At 41.9% G+C, this 12,343-nt stretch overlaps 1 protein-coding gene across 2 annotated transcripts in view; it reads left to right on the top strand.

Annotated features, from left to right (window-relative positions):
• The window catches only part of NISCH (nischarin), a 184,850-nt gene that overhangs the window by 128,536 nt on the left and 43,971 nt on the right, over positions 1 to 12,343 (top strand). For both annotated transcript variants that reach the window (XM_082265847.1, XM_082265846.1), the window contains exons 18-19: positions 3,682 to 3,835; positions 3,941 to 4,069. In XM_082265847.1, the coding sequence (XP_082121973.1) occupies positions 3,682 to 3,835; positions 3,941 to 4,069 (283 nt within the window). The remainder of the gene's footprint in view (positions 1 to 3,681; positions 3,836 to 3,940; positions 4,070 to 12,343) is intronic.

The raw sequence follows: 12,343 nt of genomic DNA, 5'->3' as shown, positions 1-12,343 counted from the left end.
TGAGCACCCAGGTATACATGTCACCAAAGTGTCTGGCTGCTGCCTGTGAAACCTCAGACTGCCTGCACATTATCATGATGGCGGTGAGTTCCAAAGCTCAGAACAAACAGAGAACACTAAACTTTTTCCCACTGTCACCCACAGAGGGCTGGAGGTTTCATATGCGGGGAAAAGCTATTAGTAGTGATCCATCCCACCCAGGTTACAGTTTGCTTGTCCCGTTGTCATCAGGGAAAAGATACAGGACATGTAAAATGTAAGTATCGTTTTTTCCCCCAGGGCTGCATTGTCCGTAACCCCACCAGTTACAGCGTTTTTTAAGAATTTTGTGGAATTTTAATTTTTTAAATAACATTTCATATTTTGTTATATTTAAACAGATATGTGGGCGTGTGCTAAGAGTATGTATGTGTAGTTTTGTTGAGAAGTGTTTTATGGCTGTTGTAAAGAGTGTCTTGATACATTTTGTTTTATGTATACAATGACAGTAAAGTATATTATCTTATTATTATTATCTTCATAGGCAAAAGGCTTACTGCCTGGGGATGCAAGGTCGGGAGGGGGACAGAGGGAGCAGTGCAGGCTGACGGGATACAAGAACCTTTTTAGCCTTTACTGTCATAATTGCTGACACTTCTTCTAAACGGGTGGAAGGAAGGCAAAAAACTGTAAGCATTAGTTCAAAAAGCCTGTCATCACTGTACGTAACACTGGTGTGACCTGACAATAATCTAAACTTGAATAACTTCCTTATTTCGTTTTGTATGGGTTAGGCCTTTCTCACACGGAGGGGTGATGATATGTGTGCCCCGTGCAGGGTCGTGTTTTGCCGACACAGGGATGCACAGATGTTGTGTGCATCCCCATGTTGGAGTCCCATTGTTGTCTATTGGGACACGTGGCTGCATAGACAAAGCCGCTGTATCCCAGTATGACATCCATGTGGGTGCGAATGCGAGTTCTTGAACTCACTATTTGTGCATTTGGGGATATCTAGGATGAGTTCAGGGACTCACAACTGCACCCATATGGATATCCTATTGGAACACCACAGCTGTCTGTCCAACCACTTGTCCTCAGAGAGCAATGAGATGCCATCATTGGGATGCATGCAACACCTTTGCATCCCTGTGCCTTCACAACTCAGCCCTGCATGGGGCACACATGCCATGGTCCCATTTGGACGAGGCCTAATTCGGATTGGATAGATCAGTAAATGCACTGGTACAATCAGAGCATAAGATGTGATCATATAGCTTGAGTTGTACTAGTCAACAGTTGTATTTGTACCATGCTTGTAAAGCTTAACAACAGTTTGCAAACCAAGAGAACTTACTTATGTTACATTGCAGCAATTTTGCCTTCAAGACAGCAGAAAACGAATTGTAACTAAGGCCATAGATGGTTCAAATTTGGCCGGTTCAGCAGGAACCAGCCGAGATTTGAACTATGGATGGGCAGGCTGAATGTACCTAAGTTGATCGATCAACTTGGGTACAACCAGCCTGCTGAATTTTACATGCTATTATTGCAAGCAGCTGTTAGGGTACAACCAGCCTGCTGGATTTTACATGTGATTATTGCTAGCAGCTGGTATATCCACTAGTGGTAATCACTGTCTTCTCCCAGCAGGGATGGCTCCCCCCACCCCTTGGGAGAATACGTCTCAGCAGAAGGGATTCCCCTGTCAACCCTGTCTGTGGTTGCAGGAAAGATATTTGCTCCATCCAGTGACTGTTTGAGGCGCTGCATTAAACCTGGCTTCAGACCTGCATTGAAACAAACATATCGACTATTATTGTTGGATTAGTTATATACTCCTCCTCCAAACTACGAGCGTGCTGGGTCAGCTGTTCCTCATGGGCTTTTGTATTGGACTTAATACTCTTTATAGTAGAAATAAAGACACCCCTGAGGAAGCACTTAAACCCATCCCATTGGACTAGGCCATCATCATATGAGGCGTTATCGCCAAAGAAGTGTTCAATATGAGATTTTGAATGTTATTACCCGTGGGAAGTAATTTCAACCAAAAGGCATCAGAGACCCCTCTATGTGCATAATTCATTTATTTTGTTCACTAGGGAAAAAAAGCAGATGCAGAGCCCACACAAAGGTCTATACGTGAGAGCGAGGAATGTGTTTTAGAGAAGCATGAGAATTAAATGAGAGTGGGATACTTCATACGTCCCATACCTATCCAGCCCAGTTCCGTAAGGAAGCGGGGGAGAGCTGTACCCCTGGGTAAGGCCGGTAAAAAGGATGGAGGGTGCCTATCCAATTTCAGGTCCAAGACACAGTTAAAATCTCACAGCACATAGACAGGGACGTCAGGTTTAATAAGCATGAAAGATACAAAGTCTCGCAGCACTACTGAGGAGACGGAGGAGGAATATATATTACCGCTAATGCATATGTGACAGTATACAGTTTGCAATATAAGAATACATAACGCCCCTTTGGAGTCAATGTGCGATTGAAATTCCTGGAAGTCAAGGGCGTTGTGTACCAGAATAATCACCCCCCTAGAATTGGATGTGTGAGTAGAATGATACGTCTGCCCAGGAATAACGTAGGCAGCTTATAGACTCCTCTGTAAGATGTGTTTCCTGCAGTCCAAAAATCACAGGATGGTATTTGCGGAGGACTGCGGATACCATCACCCTTTTCAAAGGGCTGCCAAGTCCTCAAACATTCCAAGTTACTACAGGAACATCAGTCATGGGACACGTGTAGATATATTCGCACTATGGCAAGGCATCAAGATGACTTTGGCCCTGGGACCAGTACTGCAGGAAGTCTCCATTGGTAGGTAACCCCAGTCAGCCAAAGTTCATGGTGGAATAAGTGAGCGTGACATCCCCCAAAAAAATAACATAAAAACGGAATTCAATTTGGAAAGGCACAACGGTGCCTCAGAACAATTAAACAATTGAGTAGGTAAACCGACTCGTCCAAACAAAAGTGCAACGAGAAAGTGGTACACTTGCCACACAACTCCCAGCATATACCATGCCCTGCCATCGGCAGTGCTACACAAACTTGACTGTATTCAAGTGAAGCCATGGATGATGAACAGTAAAAGAACCATATAAGATTCTGGAACATAGGAACTTGGTCCCTGGCCAGGGTTAAATTCACAGAACCACATGTGCAGTTAATCGTGTATCTCCAAAGCAGGGCAAGGAACGATGAAGCAACCTTCAGGCTTCTTGGTCATCTCTGTGTCTTTGCCGAAGAGAAGGTTCATGAATATCCGACCAATCTGCCACCTCAGGGGCCATAGCAAAGAAATGTACCCGACCTTCAGCCGTTACTCTCAGGCAAGTCACTGATCTGGAACAAGTATTTAGATTTTCTGACTTCACTGACTACATTACATACAAGTTCCAGGTCAGTCATTTGACAGCCAGGCAATTAGCATTTTCAGCAGGTCGTCAGCAGTGGCAGGCTCATTATTGCTTCCAGCGTCAGTTCAGTTTAATGAAAAGCAAATGTTCTATTTAGGAAAGTGTTTACCGAATTGACTCAGTAAGCTCCCTTATTTATTTTAGCTGGAATTGTTCTTTAGGCATGTAATAGTTTAACTAGTGAATCGCATATTTCATCAATAATATAAAAATTTATTTTGTTTTAGAACAATTAGTCAGCTTTTTCTGTTTCATGTGACTTGATTTACAGGATGAAAATGAAGAATTACGGCACCTTATGTGGTCATCCCTTTCATTTTATCGGACACCAGACATTGAAATCACATCTTGTGTTTTGCTGTCAACAAAGGCAATTTATTTTGTGCTGGATGACACAATAAAAAAGATAAATCAGATACCGCTGAGTAAGTGATTGTTCCGATCACATCATTAATGTGAAAAACAAAAGGAGGTTTGTACTTTTTACTGTTTGTAGTGGAAATGTAACTTTTCTTTTTCTTTCCCAATAGATTCCTGCAACCAAAACAATGCCAGCTTAGAGCACAGTTTATTCCATCGTTGCTGCTGTATAGTGATAAAGTTCAGTGATCTTCAGTCTGTAAACATTGGGCTTTTTGATCAGTACTTTAGAATAACAGGTACACTGTTTGTTTTAATTCTAACCGCAAAGATTCCAGTTTCTTTACATTTTTATATAGTATGATGATCATATTTATTGTTAGAATGAGTTCCACTCATTATAACACTTGGATAACACTTGCAATAAAACAGCGTTTGTCAGGGATCCAACAGGGGCCTTTATGAAAGGGCCACTCTGCTAAGGAACACAATATTTTTGAATTTTATCATAAAGTACTTTGTAGTTAGGTCCTGGGTGTTACAAAATCTGAAGGTTCCACATCAAAACACAATCTGCAATCTGTGTTTTTTCTTTTACATAGTAAAAGTAGACCTTGTATCGCTATACACTGCTCAAAAATATGAAAGGAATACTTTTTAATCAGAGTATAGAATCAAGTTAATGAAACTCCTGGGATATTAATCTGGTCAGTTAAGTAGAAGAGGGGGTAAGGTAATTTGTTTTCAGCTGCTTTGGTGGTAATTAAATAAACCAGTGCACTAGATAAGCCACCTCCAAAACAGAAATGGTTTTACAGGTGGAGGCCGCTGACATGTTTTTTTCCTACTCCTCTTTTCTGACTGTTATTTACTAGTTTTGCATTCGGCTAGAGTCAGTGTCACTACTTGTAGCATGGCGATACCTGAACCCTATAGAGGTTACACATGCAGTCCAACTTCTCCAGGATGGCACATAAATACATGCCATTAGCAGAAGGTTTGCTGTGTCTCCCAACACAGTCTCAAGAACATGCATAAGATTCCAGGAAACGGGCAGTTACTCTAGGAAAGCTGGACAGGACCGTCGAAAGTCCCTAACCCATCAGCAGGACCAGTATCTGCTCCATTGTGCAAGGAGGAACAGGATGAGCACTTCCAGAGCCCTCCAGCAAGGCCACTGGTGTGAATGTCTCTGACCAATCAGACTTCATGAGGGTTGCCTGAGAGCCTGACGTCCTCTAGTGGTCCCTGTGCTCACCTCCCGGCACCATGGAGCTGGATTGGCATTTGCCATTGAACACCGGAATTGGCAGGTCCACCACTGGCGCCCTGTGCTTTTCACAGATGAGAGCAGGTTCACTCTGAGCACATGTGACAGACGTGAAAGGGTCTAGAGAATCTGTGGAGAACATCTCTACAGGCTAGACCAGCCTTTCTCAACCATTTTAACACCGAGGAACCCTTGAAATAAATTTCTGTTTTTTGGGGAACCCCTGCTAAAAATTAAAATGACACATTAGTGTGACAGTCAGTGGGAAGAATGAGCCTTACTCGTGTCATCATTGAGAAGAATTACCCCCTTACAGATAGCTAAAAGGAACAATGGTGTCATTGGGAACTTATCTGAGAGGCAGAAATTGCCCATTGCCCAAGGAACCCCTAGCAACCTCAGGAGGAACCCTGGTTGAGAAACCCTGGGCTAGACATCGGCACCCTGACTGCCATTAGGTATCGGGATGAAATACTTGGACAAATTGTCAGACCCTACGCTGGTGCAGTGGGTCCTGGGTTCCTCCTGGTGCACGACAATGCCCAGCCTCATGTGGCGAGAGTATGCAGCCAGTTCCTAGAAGATGAAGGAATTGATACAATTGAATGGCCCCCACGCTCGCCTGACCTAAATCCAATAGGACAACCTCTGGGACATTATTTTTCGGTCCATCTGATGCCACCAGGTTGAGCCTCAGTCTGGGGCATGCATACAAGCACATGGGGGCCATACAAACTACAGAGTACCATTTTTGAGTTGCTGCAGTGAAATTTCAGCAAAATGGACTAGCCTGCTGTATCGTTTTTTCACTTTGATTTTGGGGGTGTCTTTGAATTTAGCCATCTGTAGGTTGAGAATTTTCATTTCCATCAAACGGTGGGGTATCCTTTCGTTCCTAACACATTACCCAGTCCATATCAGTATAGATATCCAGCATTATATTTTTCCCCATTGAGATCTGATGTGTTTTTTTGAGCAGTGTATTTGCATTAAAGGGGGCAGTTGACATATTTTATAAGCATTTCCTTGATCTCTTCTTTTAAAAACTTGGTAGAGGATTGAAACACACCTATTACATTTAAAACAACGTATTTTTTCTGTGTAAAATTGATTTAAATCTTTTTTTTTTTTTTATATCGCTTTTTAGGGTGATTGTATGTATACTGTTAACCACTATTATCGTTTTCTGGTTGGCTGGTAGATACATATCTTTTATTTAGGTGCTGGGAATGTAAATATAGATAGACTTTAGTGGTTGTCAGTCCATTTTTTTGTTTTTTTTAAATTGTTTTTCTGTTATATATACAGTATATATATATATATATATATATATATATATATATATATATATATATATATATATATATATATATACATGCATGATCTTTGCTTTACAAATAATCATTTATTAAAAGACTCTTCGAGCATCATGGTAAAGAGGCAGCACAGCACAACTGCTTGTCTGCTTGCTTTGAGGCAAAATATACCTGATGGAAACTCCATCAGGTATATTGTGATGAACCCTCCAATAAAGAATGAATCAGTGGAGATAAGTCATTAACCCCTTCAAACCTACCCCTTCACACCTACCTCTTCACACCTACAGGTAAAACCAATCTAAATGCCTAAGCCCAATTTTGTCATTTTAGTAAAACCGTGTTCGTAAAACCGTACATATCATCACAACTACTTTGTGCATCAAGGTGATTTATACCTTGTTTTTTTCCAGAACAAATTGGGCTTTCATTTGATGGTAAATGGTAATGGATATCTGCGAATTAAAAAAAAAAAAAAAGTTTTTTTTTAATTTAAATGTATATTTCTTGCTACTACGATAGCCTACCACCAAAGAACACCACAAAATATATTACCATATGTGTATGTTGTTTTTACCCGTAGTACACCCCAGAATCAATAGTGCGCAATTTGCTTTTTCTTTTTTTAAATTCTACCTAAAACACACTGACACTAACGGACACTGATACTAATTTGAAAAAAAAAAAAATCCTGTCCAAAAATACTGACCTAGATCAAACCTTGATCTAGGTATTTTTTTTATTTTATTTCATTTTTGTAATTATTATTATTATTTATTTATTTATTTTCCACCTCTGCAGGAACAGAGAATGATACAATGTATCTCTCTCATCCATTCACAGAGACAGAAAACATGGGGGTGGGCTATCACAGCGATCGGGTTACCTGGAACTGGCCATTCTGGGTCCCAATCATTAGAACGGGACTCAGGGCTCTCGGTGAGACCCCGATCTCTGTACTAGGAGCACGTCTTGCAGCGCCCTCCCAGCACAAAGGGAGATATTCAAAATGCGGCCAAATGGAAAATAGCCCAGTCCCATGGGGCCGCATATTTGCCTCCTATCAACGTGAAGGGGTTAAAGTGTAAGTTCATCATACTAGAAAAAAGCTAAAAAAGGTGAACTAACACTGTCCCCACCCCTTTTGTCCCCTCTGTACTTGCCTCCATGAGCAATGAGCTGTAAGTGCCCACGCAGTCAGTATGGTAGTCCGGGGATTTGTAATCCCCAACTTTTTTTTTGTAGCATTTTTAGGACGGTGCAGTGATAAGTGACGCTAATTAGCCACAGCTCTGATCCGTCCTGGAAGCTGTGCAGAAAGAAGAGGAGGAGCAGGGATTTCAAATCTCTGGACTGCTACACCAGCTGCATGGGCACTGACAGCTCATCACCCAAATGGAGATAAGCACAGCGGGGACCGAAGGGTAGGGCGGGTGTACGGTGTTCATTTTCAATTTTTTTCTGGAAAAAATAACCAAGGCTGTATAAACTGCAAACTGAAAGTTCCACCTCCTGACTCAAAAACAGAAAGTAATGTATGAATTTTCTATACTTTGACTAACAAATCTTTTTGATACCATATTAGATGTGAATACATTTGTTGAAAATATGACTTTGCGCAAACATTACCACTCTGAAGCTTTGGTTTCAGATACAGCACCTGAGATAGACAGGCTGTAACCTAGGAGAGATCTTTAGATTTCAGGGATCAGTGTGGTGTTGTGGACCTGGAAGAGTTAATGTGTGAGTCTGAGACTATTAGAAAGGAAGGCTCTGCCACTGTTATCCCTGTGAGCTGCAGGATCAGGTCTGACTTTTCTGTCAGCTCTAAGGGGAGAGCAATGGATGAGTATCCAAAAATGGTGAAACGTGATTTAACTAGGCTCGCCATCCGTATGCATGCACATGGAGGGGTTGTGGATGACAGTCGCACCTCTGGTGAGTGTGAATCATTACTTAGACTCAGTAAAGATCCTGAAATTATTATAATCAAACTCTGATAAAGGGGGACTGATTGTACTACAGGATGCATCGGCTTATAGAGATGAGGCATTGAGGCTATTATCAGATGACGCCACATATGACGTGTTGAAAAGTGATCCCACCAAGACCTATAAAGAAAAGTTGAGATTGCTAATGAGGAGAGGTGTAAGATCAGGAGTTTTCACTACAGAGGAGGGTGAGATATTGATTCCACAGTATCCTGTGATGGCAATATTTCCCCAACTTCCTAAAACCAATAAGGGGTTATACCCCCTTGTGGGAAGACCTATCGTGTCAGGAATAGGCTCCCTCAATGAATGGCTAGGACAGTGGCTTGACACCCAATTGCAACCCCTGGTTAGAGAATTATCCAGCTTTCTTAGAGACACTAAGCATTTGTTAGACATTATGGACACTTTTTAATGACAGGATGGTTTCTTTTGGGTCACATGTGAGGTGTCCAGCCTCTATTTGTGCATATGACACGGGTTGGGCCTGAATGCAGTTCAGTTTTATTTGGACAGATATAGTGGCCTTTCATGCTTTCAAAGGGAATTCATTTTGGTCTCTTTAGGTTACCTTCTCGCACACAATATTTCTTTTTATGGGTTTTATCACCACCAACGGTGTGGTGCGTCTATGGGTGCTGGTTTTTCGCCCTTTCTCGCCAACTTATACATGGGTTGGTGGAAGATGGTTCATCTCTGTAGCGAGGGTAACCCATTCAGGTCCAGCATTAAATTGTTCTGTCGCTACATAGATGATCTGGTTTTTGTCCTTGATGGAGCTGGGTTTGTGTTAGGAAAATTTATAGAATATCTTAATAGCAATGAATTAAACTGAAGATTCACAGGACAACAAAAGGATCATACTATACCATTTTTGGATGTGGCATTATCACATAGTGGAGGCAAAGTGAGAGCCAATCTATACAGAAAACCATTGTTGGGTAATACCATTCTCAGAGCTGACTCTGGGCACCCCAGATACACCATCAGGGGTATTCCAGTGGGTCAGATGCTGAAGATTCGCTGCATTTGCCCCCGAGGAAGTGGATTATCAGTACGAGTCTGCACAAATGTGTCAGCGCTTCACTCAGCGTGGTTATTCTACTGCTGATTTGAGCAGAGCGTTGGCCATCGCTGGGTCCAGAGAAAAAGAGCTGGCAGTTGTAGTGTACCAGTATTTTCTGCAGATTATGGCATGGAATTTTACAAGGTGTGGAAAATTGTAAAGAAGTGCATTCCATTGCTAGATCAGGATGAGGTCTACACCAAAGTTCTTAAAATGGGATTAAAATGGTGTCACGACGAGCCCTTACTTAGGGGATAAAGACAGTCCCAAGTTACTTTTCATCAAAGAGACCCGGTAACACACATTGGTTTCATCAAAGAGACCCGGTAACACACATTGGTTAAGCTTCAGAGGCAACTTCAAATGTGGTGGAAATTATTGTCCACTTTGTCGTGGAATTATTGAGGGGGACATATTTAGATCTAGCAGAAGTGGAAGAGAGTATGGTGTAAGATCTTTCATTAATTGTAATACAAAAAATGTGATATACCTCATCACTTGTGCTATATGTAATGTCCAGTATGTCGGGAGAACTATCAGGCGGTTACGCTACCGCCTGAGAGACCACGTATTTGACACTGTCAAACATCATGATACAAGTGTGGCACGTCACTTCAACGAACATCATATGGGGAACTTTATAGCCATCTGTGTCTCCAGGCTGTAGAGAAGGTGGGTACTCCCAGACGTGGTGGTGACAGGTTTAGGTCTCTCTGTAAACGCGAGGTTTATTGGATCTTCCATTTATGCACTAGAGTTCCACAGGGGTTAAACTATGAGTGGCACCTTTACACATTTTTATGACTAAAGAAGGGGGCTGTTAGCACCATCTGGAGGGTGTGTTGGTCTGTATATATGTATGGTGGTATGTATATACTTATATGGTGTGTGTGTGTATATGTGTATATATATATACATACACATATACACACCACAGTGGCATTTTAATTTAAATAATTTCATGAACACCCATTATGGTACTGATGCTCGTTTTTGCATCACACCACATTTAACACACATATTGAGTCAGTAAGTAAGTTTGGTATTATACCTGCATTTGATTCATTAAATGATCATTCCTTCCTTTTTTGTCCATGTGTCCAACTGTACCATTTATTTTGTCCAACTGTACCTTTTGTATATGGGGTTCCCTGGGGTCTGTTTTTTGTTGGATTATTTTGATCTTTTATCCATATTTTGTTTTTGATTCTTTTGTCCGTTTTTGAATTTTTGGACACTTTTTCATCTAACATATTTTCATGTTTTCCAATCCATTGCATTAAGTGGTTATAGGTCTGGTCATCATTGTCTGTCTGGCGTGCTGTGAATGACTTGTTAGCCACACAGCCTGCCAGAGGAGGTAAACCACATTATGTGTATCCCTCACATTGTGGCATTATGTGCACTTAGTTTGTGAGGGTGTCCTGCTGTAGTTGGCTCGCTATCTCCTTACCTGTGCTCTCCTGCAAGGTCATCCAGCAGTGGCTGCTGGATCTGTGTTGGTGGGTTTTTTTTTATTTATGTGTTATGACATGTTAGTATGGGAAGGCAAGAAACATAGACTCTCAGTAGTGGTAGTGCATCTTTAATTGATTTATTTGTTAATTGTTCAATTGCCATACCATGCTTACTTATATATACAGGTCCTTCTCAAAAAATTAGCATATTGTGATAAAGTTCATTATTTTCTGTAATGTACTGATAAACCATTAGACTTTCATATATTTTAGATTCATTACACACAACTGAAGTAGTGCAAGCCTTTTATTGTTTTTAATACTGATGATTTTGGCATACAGCTCATGAAAAACCAAAATTCCTATCTCAAAAAATTAGCATATCGTGAAAAGGTTCTCTAAACAAGCCATTAACCTAATCATCTGAATCAACTAATTAACTCTAAACACCTGCAAAATATTCCTGAGGCTTTTAAAAACTCCCAGCCTGGTTCATTACTCAAAACCACAATCATGGGTAAGACTGCCGACCTGACCGCTGTACAGAAGGCCATCATTGACACCCTCAAACAAGAGGGTAAGACACAGAAAGAAATTTCTGAACGAATAGGCTGTTCCCAGAGTGCTATATCAAGGCACCTCAGTGGGAAGTCTGTGGGAAGGAAAAAGGGTGGCAGAAAATGCTGCACAACGAGAAGAGGTGACCGGACCCTGAGGAAGATTGTGGAGAAGGACCGATTCCAGACCTTGGGGGACCTGCGGAAGCAGTGGACTGAGTCTGGAGTAGAAACATCTAGAGCCACCGTGTACAGGCGTGTGCAGGAAATGGGCTACAGGTGCCGCATTCCCCAGGTCAAGCCACTTTTGAACCAGAAACAGCGGCAGAAGCGCCTGACCTGGGCTACAGAGAAGCAGCACTGGACTGTTGCTCAGTGGTCCAAAGTACTTTTTTGGATGAAAGCAAATTTTGCATGTCATTCGGAAATCAAGGTGCCAGAGTCTGGAGGAAGACAGGGGAGAAATGCCAAAATGCCTGAAGTCCAGTGTCAAGTACCCACAGTCAGTGATGGTCTGGGGTGCCATGTCAGCTGCTGGTGTTGGTCCACTGTGTCTTATCAAGGGCAGGGTCAATGCAGCTAGCTATCAGGAGATTTTGGAGCACTTCATGCTTCCATCTGCTGAAAAGCTTTATGGAGATGAAGATTCATTTTTCAGCACGACCTGGCACCTGCTCACAGTGCCAAAACCACTGGTAAATGGTTTACTGACCATGGTATTACTGTGCTCAATTGGCCTGCCAACTCTCCTGACCTGAACCCCATAGAGAATCTGTGGGATGTTGTGAAGAGAAAGTTGAGAGACGCAAGACCCAACACTCTGGATGAGCTCAAGGCCGCTATCGAAGCATCCTGGGCCTCCATAACACCTCAGCAGTGCCACAGGCTGATTGCCTCCATGCCACGCCGCATTGAA

The sequence above is a fragment of the Pelophylax lessonae genome (assembly GCF_965119305.1).
Source record: "Pelophylax lessonae genome assembly, chromosome: 8".
Taxonomy (NCBI): domain Eukaryota; kingdom Metazoa; phylum Chordata; class Amphibia; order Anura; family Ranidae; genus Pelophylax; species Pelophylax lessonae.
This window is presented reverse-complemented; position numbering and strand designations above follow the sequence as displayed.